Genomic DNA, 26189 nt, shown 5'->3' with positions numbered 1-26189 from the left:
GAGATCTTTTTTAAAGTGTACAGTCCTCCTAAAGTACAACATCAGTGGACTATCACTGTGTATTTTCCAGTCCGAGCTTTACCTTGAGACAAGAGTGATCTTATTGTGGGTGGCAATCATAGAATCCTGCATAAAGTATAGTGCTTCAACTGTTGTTTTCTCTAATTCTGACATGGAGGGCACCACTGTTTGCAATTAACACACTAATAATATCACTAACTGACTGCCTCACTGGACTATGCTGAATGGAGTGGTCTCACTGTCAACAGTCACTCTCACACACTGTGGATAGTTAGCACTGCACAGACATAGAGGAGAGTAATATTAACGTCACATGATTATAACTCATCATTCTTACTATACGTTATTATCCAAAATGCTTTCACATTTTTGGAAATGACACAATTACACCATCCTGGTTAAAAGAGAAATTGTTGTTTTGCAGTGCTGACTATTACAGTGCAAGACTGAACACCTGGTACACTGCTAATAGGCATGTTTTGGAATATGTCATGTTTTCAGTGATGTGTAATGATTTTCTTATAGCAAAATGATTGTTTTGTGCATTTACAATAACATAGTGTTAATTTAAACATTTTTTGCAATATTATTCATAAATATATTATACAAGTTTATGACAGCATCATATGTAGTACAGCAATTTTTCAGATTCCACTTTAAAGCATATTATTCAAGACAGTTATTATTTAATCCCATTATAAACCAAGGGTATATTTATTTGTGGTCATTTCTTGGCCATTCAGACTAAATGCGATGTTAATGGAAGTGAATGTGTAAGAGTGTAAGATACACTTGTATAATAAGCAACCTGGATTAGAAACATGAACAACTTGCCAGCTGCAGTTGATTTGCCATCCGTTAATAGGACTGCTCTGTTAACCATACCGATATGATTGATGTGGCACCATCACAGATGCCATCTCTGCCGTCTCCTTCCCCCTGTGACCCTCAGCCCAGTGCCAGGTCTTTGATTCTCCCCATGTCTGTGTGTTTCCCTCCTGTAGCCCACAGCGCTGCCCCAGCAGAACTTCTCCATGCATGTGGCAGTGCCAGTCTCCAACCAGAACACCATGTCCTACAACCCAGGAGGCTCCATGAGCAGCCAGGCCCAGGCCGCAGCCTCTCTGAGCGACAGTGGGATGCTCTCTCCCGCTCAGGCCTCCTTACACAGGAATGTGGGCTCCAGTGGGGGCCAGCAGAGGCCACCTAGTCAAGGCAATGCAGGTCAGTACTGTTACATTTCACTGTTTTTCTCTCTCTCACTACAACTGACTCTACATCCATGGCGGTAAAGATTCAGATCTTTATCCACCAGTTTCACTCTTGCTCTTCCAGATATAACTTTCTCCATATTTGCCTGATATGTGATATGTTTGCAATGGGCCTATTTGCATCTAGTTTATGAAAAAAAAGTCCCACTTATTTGAAGGGATCTTTCATGACTCAAGCAAATGTCCAGTGGTGTCAGTGAGCTCATGTTACCACTTGTTTACCGCTCCTGTTTATAGTAATGGCTGCATTATGACTCATGTTTGACACCTTTTTAAGACTTGTATTGCTCACAGGAAGTGGGATGAACTGGTAATGTTTTGACACAATAGCTACATCCTCTGTGTTGTGCGGAGGGGCCTGTGCATTCAGCCAGTCCATGTCTCATCAGGATGCAGAGTTCTGTATGGTAAAAATAGCACTATGCTTGAAGTCCATCTGCATTGGAAATAAGTAATGTGTGGCTTTTGTATTCATTTCAGTCACATGAAAAGTGGTAACCACAACTGCAGCATGACCACCTAGCTGGGTAAAATACAATTTCTCTATTCTCTGGGGAGCCACTGAAACAGCAGGGCAGTCTTTAGCCTTACTGCCATCTCATTCACCCAGTTTACAGCTGAATTCATGTGCACTGTGCCTGTAAAGTACCTACTGTACCCAAACACATACAATACTGCTGTATACCTATTCAGTGGGTAGATTCACAGGTAAATAATATTATGTTGTTCAGTTCCTTGTACTAGGTTATTACCATAATATGTAAACAAAAGCAAGGCTACTGGCTGGTGGTGTTGTGGTCAGAATACTAAAGTGTGGACCTGAACATGTCCCTTTTACAAACTATGGAATACTGGCATAGTTGCCTTAAAGAAAACACTTTGACTTAGGGCCATTCCTTGACAACTTTGACTTGGATGACTGCACAAAGTAAGGACAGGGCCAATGGCCCACTCATCATAGAACCAGAGAGAATGCATTCCCTCTCACTGATAGCTCCCAGTAGTGGTAGAAGTGATGGAAGTTGTATGGTGTTGCATGTTGTTTCCATGCATTCCACTATTAAATCCTAAACATTTCCAGACACCTCATATTATGCTCTACGGCAGTGGATAACTGAGAGAATGACCCCAGCCTCTTTGGAGGGATTGAGTGCAGCTCTTCCCTGATCCCTGTGGCTCCCAGCTGAAGGATACAGATGGTTAACCTGTTGCGACGAGCAATCCCGTATCCGGGAGCGTAATTATAGCCTCAAGCTCATTACCATAACGCAACGTTAACTATTCATGAAAATCGCAAATGAAATGAAATAAATATATTGGCTCACAAGCTTAGTCATCTCAGATTTTCAAAAAATGCTTTTCAACCATAGCTACACAAGCATTTGTGTAAGAGTATTGATAGCTAGCATAGCATTAAGCCTAGCATTCAGCTGGCAACACTTTCACAAAAACAAGAAAAGCATTCAAATAAAATCATTTACCTTTGAAGAACTTCGGATGTTTTCAATTAGGAGACTCTCAGTTAGATAGCAAATGTTCAGTTTTTCCAAAAATATTATTTGTATAGGAGAAATCGCTCCGTTTTGTTCATCACGTTTGGCTAAGACAAAACCCTGAAAATTCAGTCATTACAACGCAAACTTTTTTCCAAATTAACTCCATAATATCGACAGAAACATGGCAAACGTTGTTTAGAATCAATCCTCAAGGTGTTTTTCACATATCTATTCGATGATAAGTCACTCGTGGCAGTTTGGTTTCTCCTCTGTTCAAAATGGAAAAATGCACGCACCTGGAGATTACACAATAGTTTTGACGGAGGACACTGAGCGGACACCTGGTAAATGTAGTCTCTTATGGTCAATTTTCCAATGATATGCCTACAAATACGTCACAATGCTGCAAACACCTTGGGGAAATGACAGAAAGTGTAGGCTCTCTCCTTGCGCATTCACAGCCATATAAGGAGACATTGGAACACAGCGCCTCAAAAATCTGGCTCACTTCCTGTATGAAATTTCATCTTGGTTTCGCCTGTTGCATTAGTTCTGTGGCACTCACAGACAATATCTTTGCAGTTTTGGAAACGTCAGAGTGTTTTCTTTCCAAAGCTCAATTATATGCATAGTCGAGCATCTTTCCGTTACAAAATATCTTGTTTAAAACGGGAACGTTTTTCATCCAAAAATGAAATACTGCCCCCAGAGGTTCAAGAGGTTAATAATATCATTTCGTGCATTTCATTAGGTGGCATGCTGGGTAGGACAGACCTGGCAGTGCCAGCGTGGCGTGAGCCCCAGCCCAGTGGGTACAGTAAGTCCTCCAGGAGGAACTCATTAGGTCTCTGTGGCTCTGCCCAATAGGCCCTCACCTCACTGTCTGTGGCTCTGCGCGAGCACTGTCTGTGGCTTTGCCCAATAGGCCCTCACCTCACTGTCTGTGGCTCTGCCCAATAGGCCCTCACCTCACTGTCTGTGGCTCTGCCCAATAGGCCCTCACCTAACTGTCTGTGGCTCTGCCCAATAGGCCCTCACCTCACTGTCTGTGGCTCTGCCCAATAGGTCCTCACCTCACTGTCTGTGGCTCTGCCCAAAAGGCCCTCACCTCACTGTCTGTGTCTCTGCCCAATAGGCCCTCACCTCACTGTCTGTGTCTCTGCCCAATAGGCCCTCACCTCACTGTCTGTGGCTCTGCCCAATAGGCCCTCACCTCACTGTCTGTGTCTCTGCCCAATAGGCCCTCACCTCACTGTCTGTGGCTCTGCCCAAAAGGCCCTCACCTCACTGTCTGTGTCTCTGCCCAATAGGCCCTCACCTCACTGTCTGTGTCTCTGCCCAATAGGCCCTCACCTCACTGTCTGTGGCTCTGCCCAATAGGCCCTCACCTCACTGTCTGTGGCTCTGCGCATCTGTGGCTTTGCCCAATAGGCCCTCACCTCACTGTCTGTGGCTCTGCCCAATAGGCCGTCATCCTCACTGTCCCTGCCCAATAGGCCCTCACCTCACTGTCTGTGGCTCTGCCCAATAGGCCCTCACCTCACTGTCTGTGTCTCTGCCCAATAGGCCCTCACCTCACTGTCTGTGGCTCTGCCCAAAAGGCTCTCACCTCACTGTCTGTGTCTCTGCCCAATAAGCCCTCACCTCACTGTCTGTGTCTCTGCCCAATAAGCCCTCACCTCACTGTCTGTGTCTCTGCCCAATAGGCCCTCACCTCACTGTCTGTGGCTCTGCCCAATAGGCCCTCACCTCACTGTCTGTGGCTCTGCGCAAGCACTGTCTGTGGCTTTGCCCAATAGGCCCTCACCTCACTGTCTGTGGCTCTGCCCAATAGGCCCTCACCTCACTGTCTGTGGCTCTGCCCAATAGGCCCTCACCTAACTGTCTGTGTCTCTGCCCAATAGGCCCTCACCTCACTGTCTGTGTCTCTGCCCAATAGGCCCTCACCTCACTGTCTGTGGCTCTGCGCAAGCACTGTCTGTGGCTCTGCCCAATAGGCCCTCACCTCACTGTCTGCGTCTCTGCGCAAGCACTGTCTGTGGCTCTGCCCAATAGGCCCTCACCTCACTGTCTGTGTCTCTGCCCAATAGGCCCTCACCTCACTGTCTGTGTCTCTGCCCAATAGGCCCTCACCTCACTGTCTGTGTCTCTGCCCAATAGGCCCTCACCTCACTGTCTGTGTCTCTGCCCAACCTCACTGTCTGGTCTCTCCCACCCTCACCTCACTGTCTGTGTCTCTGCCCAATAGGCCCTCACCTCACTGTCTGTATACATGTACATGTGCCTGCGACATCGACGGCTTTTGTCAGGTTCTTAGTCATTTATTGCATGCGAGAGGACTGTATTTGTTGTCTATCTGTGAGTATTGGGAACATTGAAGGCAGTAAGTTAACATGGTCTTCATATACAGTGGGTCAAAAAAGTATATAGTCAGCTACCAATTGTGCAAGTTCTCCCACTCAAAAAGATGAGAGAGGCCTGTAATTTCATAGGTACACTTCAACTATGACAGACAAAATGAGGGAAAAAAATGAGGGAAAAAAATCCAGAAAATCACATTGTAGGATTTTTTATGAATTTATTTGCAAATTATGGTGGAGAATAAGTATTTGGTCACCTACAAACAAGCAAGATTTCTGGCTCTCACAAACCTGTAACTTCTTCTTTAAGAGGCTCCTCTGTCCTCCACCCGTTTCCTGTATTAATAGCACCTGTTTGAACTTGTTATCAGTATAAAAGACACCTGTCCACAACATCAAACAGTCACACTCCAAACTCCACTATGGCCAAGACCAAAGAGCTGTCAAAGGACACCAGAAACAAAATTGTAGACCTGCACCAGGCTGGGAAGACTGAATCTGCAATAGGTAAGCAGCTTGGTTTGAAGAAATCAACTGTGGGAGCAATTATTAGGAAATGGAAGACATACAAGACCACTGATAATCTCCCTCGGTCTGGGGCTCCACGCAAGATCTCACCCCGTGGGGTCAAAATGATCACAAGAACGGTAAGCAAAAATCCCAGAACCACACGGGGGGACCTAGTCAATGACCTGCAGAGAGCTGGGACCAAAGTAGCAAAGCCTACCATCAGCAAGGGCATTGAAGATGAAACGTGTCTGGGTCTTTCAGCATGACAATGATCCCAATGATCCGCTCGGGCAACGAAGGAGTGGCTTTGTAAGAAGCATTTCAAGGTCCTGGAGTGGCCTAGCCAGTCAACCCCATAGAAAATCTTTGGATGGAGTTGAAAGTCCGTGTTGCCCAGCAACAGCCCCAAAACATCACTGCTCTAGAGGAGATCTGCATGGAGGAATGAGGAATGGGCCTAAATACCAGCAACAATGTGTGAAAACCTTGTGAAGACTTACAGAAAACGTTTGACCTCTGTCATTGCCAACAAAGAGTATATAACAAAGTATTGATAAACTTTTGTTATTGACCAAATACTTATTTTCCACCATCATTTGCAAATAAATTCATTAAAAATCCTACAATGTGATTTTCTAGATTTATTTTTCTAATTTTGTCTGTCATAGTTGAAGTGTACCTATGATGAAAATTACAGGCCTCTCATCTTTTAAGTGGGAGAACTTGCACAATTGGTGGCTGACTAAATACTTTTTTGCCCCACTGTACATGTTAGAGTGATGGTACACTGTCCTTACTGTATAGCAAGACAGCCAAGCTGAGTGTCAGCATGTTCTGTCCTCAGAACCCTGACAGAGATGCTGTATGTTCAGTATATTATTCAGACTGCAGCTAGACAGGTTGGTGAAGTGATTGCATCCAAAGCTCCAAGAGTCAGTCCAAAGGGACAGATCTTTTTTGCCAATGTGTTCCAAAGAAGAGGCGTAGATGGTTGAGTACAGTAACAGAGGAAAATGGCAGCAGCTGCTAATGTCTGGCCAACCGCTATGGTGACACACAATCAAACCACCAAGGACACCAGGAAGGTCACATGTCCATCTGTTCCTCCTGAATTGTAACAGATCAAGAATGCCTCTTGTTCTCAATCGGCTGCTCACTTTGTGTCGCTCCAAACATGTTTGTGGTACAAGTTTTGTTTGGGGTTTATGGATGACAACAGTCACTATATATTTTCTTAGGACTATCCTTTCATTGTGAACTTGTTTGTGCCTGAAAGGGTTAACATATTAAAAGGTAGGGTTCAGGCGGCAGATTCTCTTTGGAAGGTAAATAAACACAGTGTTTCCTTTAAGACTGACACCTCCATCCGACCCTCCCTCTAGTTTCCTTCCCTCTATTGACAGGTGCATCTGTTTTTCCCAGTACCATGGCAGCCCTTATAAGGCTGGAGAGAGCCTGCAAGATGCCTAGGCCAGCAGAACCCTGGAGGTATTCCGGCCATGACACCCCTCTAAGTCCTCTGTACACAATGACCGGACAGCCTGTCATGGCTGCTATGTGCTGTGTGAGAGGCAGAGGCAGGTGGACGTTAACCCTCTACCTACCAGACAGGCCACTGTGTCTCATATGATACCGTATTATGATAGTAGTGAAAATATATTATGCAATTAACAGATGCTATATTTAAAGCTATAGATTATGCATTTAATTATGTCCTGCTTCGTGAGCATAGATATGCTGGGTATACGTTTGAGTCTGTGGTTGGTGAGGTGATTCAATGCTCTCAGTCAGGGCTGAGTGAAATATTTGGTCTGTCTGTATTTGGTCTTTGGCAGTGCTCGGAGCCCTGTCCCTGTGCTGGGTAAGCGGTAAGGTTGTGGGGTGCTGTGCCGCCCCCATGCCAAGGGAGGGGTGTCAGCCGTTGGCACACTGGCAGGAGACTGCAGCTGTTGTTTGTACCAAACTGGGTAGAACAGCAGACACAGACTGCTTGGAAGAGAAACCTCTCTCTCTCCAGTGCTGCTGTCAGATGGCCATTCCTTACATAGCTCTGATTTTTCACAAGCAGCAGCTATTGGGAGAGGAGAGGCCTTTTGCACCAGTTCGGTCTTGTTGCTCACTCTCTTTTCTCCTCCGGTGGTGTGGCTTGATATGGCCACTAAGAGGGGCTTACAAGCACGGAGAGTGTCCTGGGAAATGCTCCGGATCGCTGATTAAGCCTAGGGAATGGTGGCACTGATCCAAACCCTAATCTCATCTGATATGCCAGCACTTGTCCTCAGAAAGAAAACTCTTTCTTCATATTGACATACAGCGGCAAAGTGCAAATGAATCATTTTGTCCATGGACAGGACATGGCATGTCAATGTACCTTTGCTTTTCTCCCCTCCACACTGTGGAACTGTAGCTTGAAAGCTTTTCGGAGCCGTTTTCGTAGTTTCCTTTCTGCAGCAGTGTGAAGGAGGTCTTTACCACATGTGATATGAGTTGACTATATGTGTTCATTAAGAATGAACATGAGTCTGGTTTCAATCTGAGATCATAACAGGATTTGGCAGCTGACAAACTAACACATGAAAGTGTGTTTCTGTTAATACACCACATCTTACGTTGAGCAGAAATGAGATTTTCATACAGTCATTTCACTCCTAGAACATTACAGGCACCTCGGGTAAATGAGGCTCTGCAGAGGGGTGATGTTAATTTAGCACATGAGTTGCATAAAAGCCCGTGTTTAAGATTAAATAAGGGGGAAGGGCTCCACTATTCTTCCTGCAGTCTTAGGGAAAAAAGGCGCCTAAAAGAGTTATTTGAATGTCCCTATTGGAGAACCCTTTGAAGAACCTTGTTGGTTCCAGGTAGAAAGGCCCATTTGCTTCCAAGCAGCACCCTTTTTGGTTCCAGTCAGAACCCTTTTTGGTTCCAAGTAGAGCCCTTTCTACAGAGGGTTATAAGGGTTCTCCTATGGGGATAGACAAATAACCCTTTTGGAACCCTTTTTTCTAAGTGTGGAGAATTCTCACAGTGGCTTAGTCCCAGTGCTCTGCAGACATGATTCGGGATCAATACGGAGAGTGGAGAGCAGTGGGCTCCACATGGTAGTCTGGGTCTAAGTGATCATGACTTAAGCCTAGTGAGGGTCAGAATATTCACATGCAGTATTCTGGTTTTGCAGGCAAATTGTTGTAGCTGTATTTTAATTCTGTATTTTCAGAGAGCAGTTTTTGATAGCAATTATTTTTCAATTGTTCTGTCTAAAATGAGCCATCTGTTTTGGCTCTCGTTCAAATGCCTAAACCTTGGCTCACGAGAAGGCTATGAACTTCTTATGCTTTGCTCAAACATAAATGATATGGATGTAATTAAAGCAACTCTGTGATATCATTTTTTACACCTAATTAGCAATCCAATGTGGAATTCTTTGTGTGATACAGTCACACTCCTCAATGCATGAGAGATGCTTCGCACACAGTTTCACTCTTTCCATGCTCTCTCTCTCACTCTGTTGAGCATTAAGAATGAGAGCTTGTCAGAATGTTAGGGGATGTGACTCTTCTCTCTTTTATGCAATATGCCTGCAAGCGGTGCAGATTCCTTCATTAATACTGGAGAGTTACAGGCTCTTAAAGAGTGATTGCAAGGGCTGTTTGTGTGTCAAAAAGAGTCTATCTGAACATATTATTCCTCTATTTCTTGAGAACTGTGGAAGCCGTTGTTCCCAGTGGATTACCACTTCCAGTGTGTGTTTTGTCCATTAAGAAAGCATTCTAAACTGTATTTGTTTTTATACTAAGGGGCCCTCCAAGTGGAATATGGATTTCTTGGAACAACTAACTAGTGAGTGAGTGACTGCACTGCAGTCTCACAAACTGTGTCCCTGCTCTCGGTTTCCTGAGCCAAAACAATACCAGAGCACCCGCTAAAGAGTTTCTATCCAGGCTCATTAATGGACGCTATTATTAGAATTTGCTCTCTTTTCCACTTAATCTATTAGAGGCTCTTGATTCACATCCATTAATCTTTTCTCATTCATGTATGCATATTCTCTTCCCTCACTGAGACTCAAGTTCCTCTGGTGTTTGCCTAATGACAGTCAGGTCTGGTCAGTTCTGCATCACTTGCTCTTCAATGCATTCTAGTGAAAGCACAATTTAGTCAACAGTTTATTTTGTCTTACGTTCAGATGAAAACTAAATGTTTGAGTGGTACATACAGCCTCTTATGTAATCCTGCTCCCACGGTGGGCGGTGTTAATTATTTACAACAAAGAGTATATTTATTTACCCAAACACAGACACTAAACATTCTACATGTTCTAGGTTCATTCACTGATGATTTGATGGCAGAAGAACCACTGGTTCAGATAACACACAGAAAAACAAATCTGCAAAGATGTTTCTGCCAAAAGGCTTGTGTGATCATGTGATCTCTGCATGTGATCATTTTCTTGTTTTAAAATGTACTTTAAGGTAGAAACAGTTGTTCTGTCTTGTAATGGTGCCCTGTTTTAGTGACTCTTTTAAATGGATACTGGTTTCAATTACGTCTAAGTCTTTTGCTAATCAGCAATTTCAGGCATTATGCTCTGCACAAATGTACTTTACAATTCTGCATGTTGCTTTTGTGCACAACTGGCTGTAGGCTATGTACAACTAGCTTCAAGGAGCATGTTTTTTTCTCCATTACGCCATAGTTTCTGCTTGAAATGCCTACACATTCACGTTTGTGAAACAACAGATTTTCATTTTGAACTGATTGCCTGTGATGATACCATAGGCCTCGGATCATTATCAGAGCTGTGTTGCTGCACCTTTTACAGTCAGGACCCTCCCCCTCCAAACACCAGCCCAGATATTGCCTCGCTTGATTTGCCCACCCACCCCCACAACTTCTTGTGAGTAGAGCCGAGGAGAGAAGAAACCTCTGTGTGGAAATACACAACCAGGGGTTTGTCTGATCAGAAAATAATACATCTTTCTCAGAAACAGATCATTATAATTTAGACAGATTTATCACATTTTTGATAGTGAAGATACCTTCTTTGCAACTGTTGATGACCCATATGGCACTCGGTCCTCCAATTAACCTATATTTATGCTAAAATATTTGATGTAAAACAATATAAGCAATAACAGTGTCTCCTATTTGTAGGGCTTGGATAATTTACATAGCTAATTATACGCGTGCACCTTAGTTTTTACTGCAGTATAAGATGAAAGCGAGTGCTGGGAGCGATAGTAGCTTGCTGTTGATTCAGCTGTGACATACCATTGTATGTCTCATAACTGTTTATTTGGCCGTGTATTGTGGGGGTTCTTATCTGTAGCTAGAGAGGTGATTGTTCCATTATGTCACTAGGTCCTGCTTATCCTGCAGCCTGCTTGTGTTTCACTGGGCTCTATACAACACAATGGAGTGCTCAGTTACTTGTTGAAGTGTGACACTGATCTGTTGATGGAATACTAGATAGCATTGATTCTTTCATCCCTCTGTTTCTCATTATTCTCCAGATTCTGATATCCATTTTTTCAATGATCTGATGCGTCAGAATGGTTATAGCTGAATTATGCATCAAAAAGAGATATAAACTGCTAGTGCATTTGCAAATACTCTCACATTGATTTCATAGCATAGCATGTAATTGATGTCATAGCATATATAGCTCACTTCAGCCCCAGTCCAGGCATTGTGCGACATGTACTGTACTGGTCCTTCTCCTGATCAGCTCTGAGATGGTGTCAATGCCCTGTGCCTGCTTTCACTTTGTTTTAGAACAGTTGCCACAGGAAGTGACTCTGGGTGGGGGGTAAACCAGCCTTATGACTGTGTTCTGTAAATCTACCATTAGAGTAAAGAAGAAATGACAGTCCACACATACGTACAGTATATAGTACTACTACTACTAATACAGTACAATGAGTACAATGAGTACATAGATAGTCTTGCACACTGTAGCAAGACATAGTATTCTCATATTGTCACACCAAAAAAGTACCATAACAATCCTTAGCAAACAGTTTTACCCAACTGTAATGGATTGCTATTTCCATCTTAAACAGCAGTCACAGTACATTTGTTAAGGGAATTGCTCCTCATCCCAGGATACAAGGAGTTGACTTTGATATCGTCACTCACAGCAAGAATGAAAGGCTCATAAATTCTGAAATGGACGTTTTATTTTGGTAAATGTGCAGGATAATTATCTGAGACTATTAAAACTTCCCAGAGGGTTGGGAACACTTAACGTTGCGTGCCGTGGCAAGCTATGCAGCTTTGAAATGGTGCGTTGGAGATTTGGCAGATGACTGTTGTTGTAGTGTCTCACAGTCCCATGACTGCTTCTGTCTCTGTCTCTCTCTGCAGGGAACGGCTTTGTCAACCCTAGGGGCTCTCCGGGACTCCTGGGCGCAACCAGCGGGAACGGCCTGGGGAAAGTCATGCCCACCAAGTCTCCACCGCCCCCTGGAGGGAACATGGGGATGGGCAACCGCAAGCCAGACCTGAGAGTGCTGATCCCCCCGTCCAGCAAAGGCATGATGCCCCCACTGGTGAGTAGCCTACAGTCCCCACTCCTCACTGCACATGAGCTGACTGGTAGAACACTGTGTGTATCTACCTCGGGGCTGCACCGATTTTGGCTTCTTTGTACCTCACATGTGTGCAACAGAGGGAGTTTTATTTTCCCCCTCACAGGATTGTGATGGTATTATTGTGGTATAGTGTGCAAGGTTGGAAATGTTTTGGAGCAGGAGAAATGGTCAGTGCCGTCTGAGGACCTCGTGCTTCATTCCTGGTTTACTTGCAGCCTAGATTCCTTTATTACATCAACAGAAATCAGTGAGCGGCATTCGTTCTCATGCTGCATTTGTATTTGATCACCTACAGGAGCTAGACTCTGGACAGTGACAAGAACACAAACAGAACAGCAGGCTATACTGTATCTCTGAGGCCCAGAGATACATTTATAACCATTGCTTACATTTTATACAAATATTTTGATTTCTAAACTTGGCGCATGCCAAACATACACTCTTCCTGCTATACGGTAAATGAGACCTGTCGTAAAACTGTGCAGGTGTGAACGAGCATTTTAACGCCGCCTAAAAAATGACCATTATTAACCTTTTATGGTAACAATAACCCCCTTATTTGCTGCATACTTTGGAAGTATTGGAATTAGGCCAAGAAAGTATCTAAAGGAAATAGCAGTGGCGAACGTGATCAAATGTTTTTGGAGGTGTTGGAATTAGGCCAAGAGAGTATCTAAAGGAAATAGCAATGGCCAACGTGATCAAATGTTTTTGGAGGTGTTGGAATTAGGCCAAGAGAGTATCTAAAGGAAATAGCAGTGGCGAACGTGATCAAATGTTTTTGGAGGTGTTGGAATTAGGCCAAGAGAGTATCTAAAGGAAATAGCAATGGCCAACGTGATCAAATGTTTTTGGAGGTGTTGGAATTAGGCCAAGAGAGTATCTAAAGGAAATAGCAGTGGAGAACGTGATCAAATGTTTTTGGAGGTGTTGTAATTAGGCCAAGAAAGTATCTAAAGGAAATAGCAGTGGCGAACGTGATCAAATGTTTTTGGAGGTGTTGTAATTAGGCCAAGAAAGTATCTAAAGGAAATAGCAGTGGCGAACGTGATCAAATGTTTTTGGAGGTGTTAGAATTAGGCCAAGAGAGTATCTAAAGGAAATAGCAATGGCCAACGTGATCAAATGTTTTTGGAGGTGTTGGAATTAGGCCAAGAGAGTATCTAAAGGAAATAGCAATGGCCAACGTGATCAAATGTTTTTGGAGGTGTTGGAATTAGGCCAAGAGAGTATCTAAAGGAAATAGCAGTGGCAACGTGTTAAAATGTTTTTGGAGGTGTTGGAATTAGGCCAAGAGAGTATCTAAAGGAAATAGCAGTGGCAACGTGATCAAATGTTTTTGGAGGTGTTGGAATTAGGCCAAGAGAGTATCTAAAGGAAATAGCAATGGCCAACGTGATCAAATGTTTTTGGAGGTGTTGGAATTAGGCCAAGAGAGTATCTAAAGGAAATAGCAGTGGCAACGTGATCAAATGTTTTTGGAGGTGTTGGAATTAGGCCAAGAGAGTATCTAAAGGAAATAGCAGTGGCAACGTGATCAAATGTTTTTGGAGGTGTTGGAATTAGGCCAAGAGAGTATCTAAAGGAAATAGCAATGGCCAACGTGATCAAATGTTTTTGGAGGTGTTGGAATTAGGCCAAGAGAGTATCTAAAGGAAATAGCAGTGGCAACGTGATCAAATGTTTTTGGAGGTGTTGGAATTAGGCCAAGAGAGTCTATAAAGGAAATAGCAATGGCAACGTGATCAAATGTTTTTGGACGTGTTGGCAGAATGTTTCCTTTTGCAGTGACATTTGCTGTATCTGACCGTTTCTGAAACAATGGAAAATTGTTGTGGACCTGTAAACTGATCGTTTGAATTCAATACTGTTTTGCATGTACTTTTTCCCGAACCTAAATATGCGCTGCCCGTGAATTCTGAAACATTGTCTGTTCGGGAAGAAATGTAAACTACAATAGGCCTACTTACAGTGGTAGTCTACACATTTCAATGCGGAAGATCAACTGTCTGTTCACCTGTTCAATTCTACTGTAAGTTATAAACCGCGCTCCCTTTTGGATGATAGAGTAAAAACGATTGAAATTATAATAGCCTATCTAATAGGCCCAATTGTATGAGGGATGCGCATGGTCATTTGTTGTACGGCCACTTTGGGATCATGAACTCATCGTGGCCAGAGAAAGTGAGGAATTTATGCTGCAATGGTTATGATGTAAATAAATGAAATACTGTCTACTCAAGAAATTTCACATTACAGTATTCAGGCATCAAATGTCAATGGAAAAGGTGAGCCGTCTGTTCTACCATTAAGTTAAGCTGCACTTCGGATTTTTGTTATGAATAAGAGTGTCATCATACAGTATATTCCCCATTCCCCTATAGCACAAGGATACTATAGGGTCGTTTTTCCTTCTTGCAATGCAATGCAATACTTCAACCACTAGAAACTGTGTAGTCCTACGCATGGCCTAAAGATTGCGGGACGACAAGCACATTCTCAAGTCAAGTTACTTTTTTATAAATGCCAACTTTTGCGTGTTTTGGAGCATATTCTGCGCGTACACAACGTTTATAAATGAGGCCCCAGGTGCCTTAACAGTTACTCAATTATAAATATTGAAATTAGAGGCCCTCTCTAATTCTGATAATGAATGTGCAGAGAGCTCTGACCACATTGAGCATCTGAGGCTGCACTACACTGCCATGGCCATAAATCTAAATGGGAAGAAAAGGTTTCAGACATTAACCAGTCATTGACTCTTTCCAACCTAACTCCCATTGCAGAGAGCTGGAGCTCTCGGCAATGGGAGTTCCTCCAAGACAATTGTATGGTAAATATACCTGGGGTTACCATAGAGTGGGTACCCCTGATACATCTACCAGCCTGGAGCAAGGGATCAACATGTGTGTGTTACCATGCCAACATCTGGAAGTGGTAGAGCTCCCAAACCAAACCACAGAGCTTCCAGTGTTGGAGAGTAGTGAACTACATATAGTCATTTAACTACATTTGCTGTAGCTTGGTGGTAGTTGAACTAAATTCAAATCTAGGTAGTGTTTTCAGTAGTTAATAACTGTTTTACCATGTAGCGGTGTAGCTAACTACTGGAACTACACAATACTTTTTTAAAGTAACTTTAGTTAAACTTTTTTTTCCATAGGGGTGGCTTTAGTGTAGCTTAACTTCTTTCAGTGTGAAGTAATTGGTAGCTTGGTAAACTATCTTCTCAAAGTAGCTTCCACAACACAGAGATTCACACATCACAAGGACAAAGCAATTAAGGCTGCGTTTAGGCAGGCGGCCCAATTCTGATATTTTTTCCACTAATTGGTCTTTTGACCAATCACATCAGATCTTTTCACATCAGATCTTTTTCAGAGCTGATATGATTGGTCAAGAGACCAATTAGTGAAATAAGGATCATAATTGGGCTGCCTGTCTAAACGCAGTCTTATGTTCGTTATTAGAAATATTGAGCAGGATTACAATGTTTCAGACAGAGAGATTCTAGAAGTCCTGAATGTGTCAGTAGTATTGAGACAAAAGGGAGGGCCTGCTCGGCTCGGCTCTGTCAGTGTAAACGCAGCCTTCCAGATGGGTTAAGGCAGCGTTGTGGGCTGGCAGGTCTTCAGACAGCCTGTCATTAGGCCATAATGGTATTAAATTAATCACATCTCAGTGTGACAGAGTGGGGATGAAGGCTTAATCAGGGGCCCAGAGTGTGAGCCAGATAATATCTTGTCGCCCTTGTCGTGTCTTCCTGTCGCTATTGATTGAGTGTGGGTATTATTAAGACAGTCCTGGCCAGGGCACAGTCAGTCCCTCAGCACAGGGAAGAAGGAAGATGGGCTTCCAGTTAGCCTCTTGTCTAGCAGAACAGTAGGCCTCACATACAGAGACCCCTATAATCTACTAGGAGAAGCAAAAATGCACAATATGCAGGTATCAATGTATTATATTGACTTGTACCTCATTGACTACTCTACTTTATAGATAGCTACAAATATTTGATGACAATTACAGTTTGCATTGAGTTGAGCTCACTAGTCCGTTTTAGTTTCTTGAACTCAGTTTTATTTAAAGTAAGTGGAGAGTCTTCCAAATGAGTCAAGCTAAAGCCTCAGGATTGATGATGTCATTAGATGGATGCATGAGAGGTTAAGTACTTATTCAATGTGAGTCCAAGTCATTAAGTGTGTTTGCTGACTTAAACCATTCTTGCTGGAGTGTCTTTAATAATTGACTCTAAAGTTGACCCATTTTGGTTTTACACCAGTAACCTTCTGAGTAGCAAATAGTTATGGGTTCAAAAACGATAGGTCTTACTCTGAAATGGTCACAAACACAAGCTAAAGTGTTATAACATGGTCATTTAGTAGGCACTTTTATCCAAAGCATTGTACAGTATTGCCTTTGACAAAGACATCGCATTCGACAAAGAAGGTTTTGCAAGGTAACATGAATAGTAGAGGACAGAGTAAATATTTAAGTCTAGAGGACAGAGTGAATATTTAAGTCTAGAGGGCAGGCACGTCTAGATGACTTTTACTCGTGGAATACAATCAGGCAATTAGGACGTTGGTTTTCAACATCAAAAGGGTGACTGTAGAAGACATCCTGACCTTCTCTTGTAACCCTGCCTCTCTTCTTCTCTTCTGTTGAGAGCAGTCGGAGGAGGAGGAAATAGATTTGGTGAGTTAAGACAAATGGCTGAATGAACACACTTTCAATTTCATCGTAACAACAACAAGAGGCAAATAGATCAGTAATAACATGTTCAGGAGTGAAGGCTGTTCTTGAACTGTAGATTTGAATACCTTGAGTTTATTGAATTTATTTGATTGAATGGATTTTCTTTTTATAAAGACTAAATTGGGAATTGAAGAGCAGCGTCAGTGTTTCACTGCATGTTATGAACCTGGCAAGATGCCTCAACCTGTCTAATGTCCTGTGCCCCACAACACCGCCACTCCCTGTGCACCGCCACTCCCATGTGTTGTTCAGGGAATGCTTTAATGTTTCTGTTTGTTTGTGAGTGAGCACACAATGCACACATTCACTAGAACTATTAGACAGATTGTTATCACTCCTGTGTCTTGTTACTTCAAGAAAGTAGTTTGGACACACATCGTTACATACAGGTGAAGTCGGAAGTTTACATACGCTTAGGTTTTGCAAGTCAGTTAGGACATCTACTTTGTGCACGACACAAGTAATTTATCCAACAATTGTTTACAGACAGATCTATTTCACTTATAATTGACAGTATCACAATTCCAGTGGGTCAGAAGTTTACATACACTAAGTGTCACGCCCTGACCTTAGAGAGACTTTTTATTTCTCTATTTGGTTAGGTCAGGGTGTGATTTGGGTGGGCATTCTAGTTTTCTATTTCTTTGTTGGCCGGGTATGGTTCCCAATTAGAGGCAGCTGTCTATCATTGTCTCTGATTGGGAATCATACTTAGGCAGCCTGTTTTCCACCTTAGTTTGTGGGATCTTGTTTTTGCATTGTTGCTGTGGAGCCTGCAGAACCTTACGTCCGTTTGTATTTTGTTGTTTTTTGGTGTCATTTGAAAATAAAGTAAAATGTACGCCTACCACGCTGCACCTTGGTCTCCTTCTAACGACGGACGTAACACTAAGTTGACTGTGCTTTAAACAGCTTGAAAAATTCCAGAAAATGATGTCATAACTTTAGAAGCTTCTGAGGCTAATTGACATAATTTGAGTCAATTGGAGGTACCTGTGGACCTGTGGATGTGTATTTCAAGGCCTACCTTCAAACTCAGTGCCTCTTTACTTGACATCATGGGAAAATCAAAAGAAATCAGCCAAGACCTCAGAAAAAGATTGTAGACCTCCACAGGTCTGGTTCATCCTTGGGAGCGATACCACGTTCATCTGTACAAACAATTGCATGCAAGTATAAACACCATGGGACCACACAGCCGTCATACCGCTCAGGAAGGAGACACGTTCTGTCTCCTAGAGATGAATGTACTTTGGTGTGAAAAGTACAAATCAATCCCAGACCAACAGCAAAGGACCTTGTGAAGATGCTGGAGGAAACAGGTACAAAAGTATCTATATCCACATTAAAACGAGTCCTATATCGACATAACCTGAAAGGCTGCTCGGCAAGGAAGAAGCCACTGCTCCAAAACCACCATAAAAAAGTCAGACTACGGTTTGCAACTGCACACGGGGACAAAGATCGTACTTTATGGAGAAATGTCCTCTGGTATGATGAAACAAAAATAGAACTGTTTGGCCATAATGACCATCATTATGTTTGGAAGAAAAAGGGGTAGGCTTGAAAGCCAAAAAACACCATCCCAACCTCGGATTAAATGTCAGGTATTGTGAAAAACTGAGTTTAACTGTATTGGACTAAAGTGTATGTAAACTTCTGACTTCAACAGTATAATTGTTTTTAACAAAAGGTTTTGTAATATGTATAAAATTACAAAGTAATTTCCAAAGAACAGATTTCAAATCTTGGATTGTTCTTCATGGGGAGGGGCAGATTACTTCATTGTGGATTATGTCATTCTTAGAGAAGCTTGTTTTTGGATGATGTCATCTGTTTGGAGAGAGAAGGAGCAGCGGATATTTCCAAGGAAGTTATCAAACTGTCATGATGCAATATTGCCTCAAATGAAACCCTCAACTGCACTATATTACAACCAGAGCTGCTCAGATCACAGAGTAATCATATGATATGACATGCTGTGTGTGTTTCCTAGATTGATGCAGTAAAAGGTGTCTCTTGATGTTATTCCCCCCAAGATCAAAACAGCCCTGCACCTCATGCTAACTCTGCCATTTTGCCTCTGTTAGGTGCTAGCAAAATAGTCTCACTTTCACATCAGAACAAACAAGTGTAGCATTAAACGTTTATATTAGAGGGTACATAATGAACAGAATACTATATTCTCAGAAGATTTGACTAAAGAATCCATAGATCTATAAATGACCCAATATTTGACCAGTAAGTTTGTGGTCCTAATGAGTGACTACCATGATTGGCCTTCTCAGAGCTTGTGTACTCCTGTTGCTGCTGCATGAAGGCACTGTGTTTTGTGACTGTGTGCTTGGGACAGCATGCAGCCACTGCACCCAGGATTGCGTTTTTTTTTTAGGAGATATGTAGTAGCTACTATATGTTATGAAAAATGAAGGACCTGTCTCTCTTTCTGGCAGTAGTTGTAAGAGATCTTTTTTTTTACATCTCTGGTAGTCATTGAATTGACCGTTTTCTTTATTCACAGTCTATAAACAAATTGAGTGCTGAAGAGCATTTGCCTGAAGGGAATCTGAATACAACAACGAGTGCATGTCAGCACAAAATCCCACTATTGTGTAGAACGGTTTTCTATTTCAAAGCGTTATTCCCGTTTCTGATAATCTGTTTACAGATTTACCCACAAACAACATTCAATTGATCAATATTGGACAAAAACAGTCTTTAAGTCTTGATGGGATATGGTTTTTTAAATTATTACACATATTGTCAAAACAGTCATCATATAAAGCAAACATGGCTCAATACGTTATCTGGATTGTAGCTACATGTGACATGAAGCTACAGTGCTATCTCTTGGTGGGAAGTAGTATTGCATTTTTCATTGCTAAATTATTATAGTCTTATCATATTATGACTTTTAAAAAATGCGGTGCAGCTAATTTATACACAGCACATCTGTAACATGTTTTTAGCTATATCAATTTACCATCTTGCACTTTGGGTTCACTACAGTAAGCCTTTACAGCACCCTACAGGGTTGTTTTGTTCATTAAACCTGTTTTCTTTGTACTGTTTACAGAACACCCACAGGATAAGCAGCTCCCAGTCCCAGCTACTCGCCACCCCAGTAGTGTCTGTCACCACCCCCAGTCTGCCCCCCCAAGGCCTGGTCTACTCAGGCATGCCCACCGGCTACAACACCGGTGAGTCTACCCCTCTGTCCCCTGCCACGGCGCTGCCTGTCTGGCTGTTACTGATTGGTCTGGTCTCCTGCGGTGAGAGGTGCCGCTGCAGTAGCAGTGGGAGGGGGAGTGTGTGTAACTCACTGTTCTCTGGTGCTGTTGTTGTTGCAGAGTACTCCCTGAGCAGTGCAGAGATCTCCTCCCTACAGGGCTTCGGCTCTCCAGGGCTCTCTTTGGGCTCCATGTCGGCATGGCAACAACATCAACTGGGCCAGGCAGCTCTCAGCTCTTTGGTGTGAGTAACACACTAGCAAACACACACACATTAATAGAATATTCAGTGCACACATTAAATACACGTTCAAAGTACATAGATTGGACTCTTTCAAATGTCCATTTTCCAACCACCACTCCAAGCACCTGATCTATGTTACTATCCAAATGGCCACTGACCCCGTGCTGTTCCTCTCTACAGGGGTGGTGGTCACCTACCTCAGGGCTCCAACCTCTCTATCAACACCAGCCAGAACATCAACATCAAGTCAGAGCCCATCTCCCCACCGCGGGAGCGCGTCACCTCCTCTGGCTTCCCCCAGCAGCAACAGCAACAGCAGCAGCAGCAGCAGCAGCAGGCGTCCAGCCGGCAGGACCTGGGCCGCTCGCCTGTGGACAGCCTCAGCTCCTCCTGCAGCTCGTACGATGGCAGCGACCGCGAAGACCACCGGCCGGACTTCCACTCCTCATCCATGGGGCTGGGCAGACCCCCAGCCGGAACCGAGGACAACAGGGAGAGCCCCTCTGTCAAGCGCATGCGCATGGACACCTGGGTGACATAGAGTCACTCTGTCAGGCCTCCAGTCACCAGCTAGTCAGATGGAGGGAGGGAAGGGGTAGACTTGGGGGAGAGATGGATGGGGTAGGAAAGGTCCTTATAGTTATCATGATAATATTATTATTTAACTCCATTTCATTTTGTAAGAAGGAGAATGGCAAATACATTAAATACGTCTCACATTAATAAGAAAAACAATCAAGTAGTTGGACTGAATTATGTACACAAACAGATGTTATCAGGTACTGGGTGCGAATTAGATGTTTGCAGGAGTCTGATGTTCAAAGAAAAAAAAAGAAGAAAAAAAGGAATCTAGATTATTGTAGTCACTGGTCTAGTCTGGCACTTGTAGTTGCTGTTTTTGCTGTTGTGGTTGCAAGTTACAAACAATCCAAAAAGTCAAGAGTGTTGCCTGCTGGCTGAGGGCCCCTGCTTGTGGCGTCCACTGTTAGAACTCATGTTTCCCTACATGGTGTAACCTCATATGACTTTAATCTCATACAACTTTGTCTCAATTTGTCTCTTCTATTAACTTATTAAATCAGTAGATGTGGAATCAAATTTTAAAACAATTTCGACCTCAGAGACTAAAAGAGTTGTATTTCATTTGAAAGAGGTTTCCCTTGTGTGGTTTTAGACAGGAAAAGCTATCCTGTATGGGAAGGACATGGCTCAGAGTCATGTGTTTAGTTCTAAAATAAATAGGAAAAAGTATATTGCAATAATAACATTAATTTTATAATCTGATATATGGGACATTAACATTATGGGAAATTGTCCAGTTGAACTGGTAACATGGTAATAGCAAGGCATCTTCTCATTGCTCCAACAATTCATTGGTAATGTAAGCCAAAGCTGTACTGTACGTTTCATTCTGTTATTTGTAGCTATGTTTTCCTAGCAATTCTCTCAAACAATTGTTCATTTTAGTTTAGTTTTTACTGTGCTTTGTTACAAATATTATAAAGACATGCAAGCCAGATCTTGAATCAATATCTCAAGCCATGAACACTTGCTGTTCTGTTTGTTAAATTAAACATTTGAGCCAAACACTTTCTTTTGTTATGTAAATAGCAACTTTAATATATATATATATCACCTTGGTGTAAGTACGTATGTATTGTACCATCACCAGATTCAAGAAAAAGGTATATTTTTGTGGATTACTGCCATGTTTACAGGGCGAGATCCTTATTAAGTAGATTATTCACTGGTTAATATTTACTATTTTGTTAATTATACTGTACTTTCTTCAAAATTGAATTAGTACCATTATAGTCAGTGATTTTCTTTCCAGAGAGTAGTTTTTGGGTTGTTTTCCCTTTTAGTGGTGAATGTCTGTCCTTAAGAAATTGTAATAACAGTGATGTAAGGTTAAAGTTCCACTATATCTTATGTTGTGAAGGATAATCTCAACGCTGAGGAAAATATGGTTTAGGGTTAAGCTATTTACCTGTAGCTGCTGAATACACTGCCAACTTTCAAACCCAAGGTCCCATCTCAGCATTGAAAAACCATCCATTGTGATTGTGCTTTGCTCGATTGAAAGACATGCCATTTCATGAACCATGCCAATAAACCTATTTGGGTCGCTCCACGAAAAGAGTGCCTTTTGCGTCACTTTGATATTTGAAGTAGAAATTGTGCACCAATATTGCATTTTAAAAGCCTGTTATGTTAAATTAAGTGCACTTTAATATACACTGAGTGTACAAAACATTAAGAACACCTTCATAATATTGAGTTGCACCCCCTCTCCCCTTTTGCCCTCAGAACTGCCTCAATTTGTCAGGGCATGGACTCCAGAGGGATGCTGGCCCATGTTGACTCCAATGCTTCCCACATTTGTGTCAAGTTGGCTGGATGTCCTTTGAGTGGTGGACCATTCTTGATACACACAGAAAACTGTTGAGCGTGAAAAACCCAGCAGAGTTGTAGTTCTTGACACAAACCTGTGTGCCTGGCACATACTACCATACCCCGTTTAAAGGCACTTAAATCTTTTGTCTTACCCATTCACCCGCTGAATGGCAATTATACACAATCCATGTCTCAATTGTCTCAAAATCTGCATGTCTGTCTCTATTGTCTCAAAGTCTGCATGTCCCGTGTCACTTCAAGGAAGATTTTAACCCATTTAATCCCAAAATCTGCTTGTCCCGTGTCACTTCAAGGAAGATTTGAACCCATTTAATCCCAAAGTCTGCATGTCCCGTGTCATTTCAAGGAAGATTTTAACCCATTTAATCCCAAAATCTGCATGTCCCGTGTCATTTCAAGGAAGATTTGAACCCATTTAATCCCAAAAGCTGCATGTCCCGTGTCACTTCAAGGAAGATTTTAACCCATTTAATCCCAAAATCTGCATGTCCCGTGTCACTTCAAGGAAGATTTGAACCCATTTAATCCCAAAGTCTGCATGTCCCGTGTCATTTCAAGGAAGATTTGAACCCATTTAATCCCAAAGTCTGCATGTCCCGTGTCACTTCAAGGAAGATTTGAACCCATTTAATCCCAAAAGATGCATGTCCCGTGTCACTTCAAGGAAGATTTTAACCCATTTAATCCCAAAATCTGCATGTCCCGTGTCACTTCAAGGAAGAATTGAACCCATTTAATCCCAAAGTCTGCATGTCCCGTGTCATTTCAAGGAAGATTTGAACCCATTTAATCCCAAAGTCTGCATGTCCCGTGTCACTTCAAGGAAGATTTGAACCCATTTAATCCCAAAGTCTGCATGTCCCGTGTCACTTCAAGGAAGATTTGAACCCATTTAATCCCAAAATCTGCATGTCCCGTGTCACTTCAAGGAAGATTTTAACCCACTTCATCGCAAAATCTCTCCAAGTTTCACCATCATTGTAAAGCCCTAGTTATTTCATTGCTTTGACAAAGTCATTCCTGGAGATTATTTATTTCATGTGATAATGATTCATTTACTTTCATTTAATGTCAACCCAGTTACGGGAACTGAACTCTCGTTTTAATATGGTGAAACTAATCTTTTTTAAATATATATTTTTTCAAAATAAATATTGAACATCTAATTGTCAAATCATACAGTAAAAGCAGGTGAGCTGGTTCTACTCTTTTTGGCAATTATGTGTTTTGTGGTGGAAAACTGAGTGGGTTGAGCATTATACGTCAACCTTGTTACTCATAGATAGACAGGCTAGAATTATTATTTTATTTTTTAAATGTCTGAAGCTTGCATTCAATTGCCACTCTCTGTTGCACACAACAAGCTTCCATTCCCCCTGTCACGAGGGGATTTATGTCTGATTAGTTTTTAGTTTTATACAGATTGTTCGGGGTTGCTGCAGGACCCTCAGCACCCGTATTTCCCACACTTCATTTTTTTATTTAACATCTTGAGATGGGAAAACTAGTTTATGAAGTTGAAAATATGCTCTTTATGACAGAATGTAAAAAGTATGTGGAAAAGGCACCGAATTGGTGGAACGACCCATTTATGGTTAATTAAATGATCCATTTATGGTTAATTAAATGATCCATTTATGGTTAATTAAATGATCCATTTATGGTTAATTAAATTATCCATTTATGGTTTAATTAAATGATCCATTGATGGATCACTCTCTGGTGAAAATGTTCACACTTATGAGTAAATTAAGTTGCAAACATTGTAAATAGCATAGCCTAAATGTAATCCTCAGTCATGATTATGTATAAAATGAATCCGTTTTATAAATTGGCACAGCAAAATACCCTATGTTTGAGGCCCATCACTAGTAGGAAATGAACAACCCTGAAATCATGATCCCATGAGTGTGTAGTACTGGTGAGTGGCAGCAGCCATTTTCTGTTTCACTGTTGTATATTTGGCTGTGTGGGCATATCAGACCATGCAAGCCTGTACGTCATTGTCTTATACATGTGGCCTTGGCTTGCATTATACCCCATCCTCACAGTGGTAAAGTGTCAGACAATTCAGCAGCTAATACATACTAGAGACAATGCAACAGAATAGACTTGATCCGACACTGCTGGATTGCACACATTTGTATGAGAAGTTTGCTGTACAAAAGGAGTATCTCTTTACATTTGCTATATTTTCCCTTGTGTGTTTCTCCTCCACGTCTGTCTCCGCCCCTTCATTTGATCCATAGCAGTTGGCAATAAGCCAATAGTGATCTATGCAGTTTCCAACTCATACTCTGCCCAGATGCAGACCCTTAAAAAACGTCACTTAAAGGGTCCAATCTACTATTAAATGTTATTGCGTGTCCCATAGAGTTAGGGAGCTGGATAACCAGTTGCACATAAAATGTATACCTTTTTGAACAAATTATTTTCCTCAGTCTTGATAAATTCTGAATTAATTTAGACATGCATAAGAAACACAGCATAACTGATTTAATATCCATTTGAACACATGTCAGGTTACAGAACAGCAATAATACCATTACACTATTCCAACAAGACTTTAGCAGTCTTTTTTTCTTCATTACAAATGACATGCACACTTTAGCACTTGATAGGACATCAGGGAATTTTTCTAGCTTCACTCTTTATATGCACGGTTAGAAAATAGCCTTATCCCAAAGAATGACTCATGTTATACATCAAGAAAAGCCTCACATAGCTCCAAACTAACGCCGCTAACATACATTACAGAACATAGAGACTGGTTCGTCTTTCCCACTCTGCCCTCCCGTGAAGTAAGATTCACACAAGGAATGTGTATAGAGAACGTAAAGTGATACACTTGCTCTTTTGGTCTATGTGCTGTGTAAAAACCTGCACAACTATTGAATGTGAAAGAACAGGATTATATCAGACAACGGAACTTTGTTGAAAGAGCGTTCTTCACTTTGCTGTGCAAGAGCACACTGCTTTGCTGTATGGCTTTTATAAACAGAACTATGTATTTGGTAATTGTTTGTAGTTAATAGTTCACTTCAAGAAGCTGTTTGCGGTTTGGATGCTCAAACCGTTTGGCGGCACAAGCTGGACTTTGTTGCCATGAATGAAACAAAATCAAGAGAGAATTTTAAGTTGATCTGCATTTTATTTCCCTTGAATGTGTTGTTTTATCTTCATTATACAATAAATATTATAGTGAACTTTTTATTGAATGACTAAGATACCATGCTAGAGATTGTTGTAAAAATGTGTATTCTACATTCACCAAAGTAACATTATTGGCTTCTA

General features: G+C 42.0%; 1 protein-coding gene across 6 annotated transcripts in view; it reads left to right on the top strand.

Moving 5' to 3' along the window:
* The window catches only part of LOC124036705 (myocyte-specific enhancer factor 2A-like), a 113508-nt gene extending 90891 nt beyond the window's left edge, over positions 1–22617 (top strand). For all 6 annotated transcript variants that reach the window (XM_046351555.1, XM_046351554.1, XM_046351557.1 and 3 more), the window contains 5 exons: positions 1026–1245; positions 12022–12206; positions 20080–20203; positions 20354–20477; positions 20658–22617. In XM_046351555.1, the coding sequence (XP_046207511.1) occupies positions 1026–1245; positions 12022–12206; positions 20080–20203; positions 20354–20477; positions 20658–21018 (1014 nt within the window). In that variant the 3' untranslated portion in view covers positions 21019–22617. The remainder of the gene's footprint in view (positions 1–1025; positions 1246–12021; positions 12207–20079; positions 20204–20353; positions 20478–20657) is intronic.
* Positions 22618–26189: the final 3572 nt, after the last annotated feature.

Source organism: Oncorhynchus gorbuscha, linkage group LG01 (assembly GCF_021184085.1).
Source record: "Oncorhynchus gorbuscha isolate QuinsamMale2020 ecotype Even-year linkage group LG01, OgorEven_v1.0, whole genome shotgun sequence".
Classification (NCBI taxonomy): domain Eukaryota; kingdom Metazoa; phylum Chordata; class Actinopteri; order Salmoniformes; family Salmonidae; genus Oncorhynchus; species Oncorhynchus gorbuscha.
The sequence above is the reverse complement of the archived record's forward strand: the minus strand, read 5'-3'. Positions and strand labels throughout refer to the sequence as shown.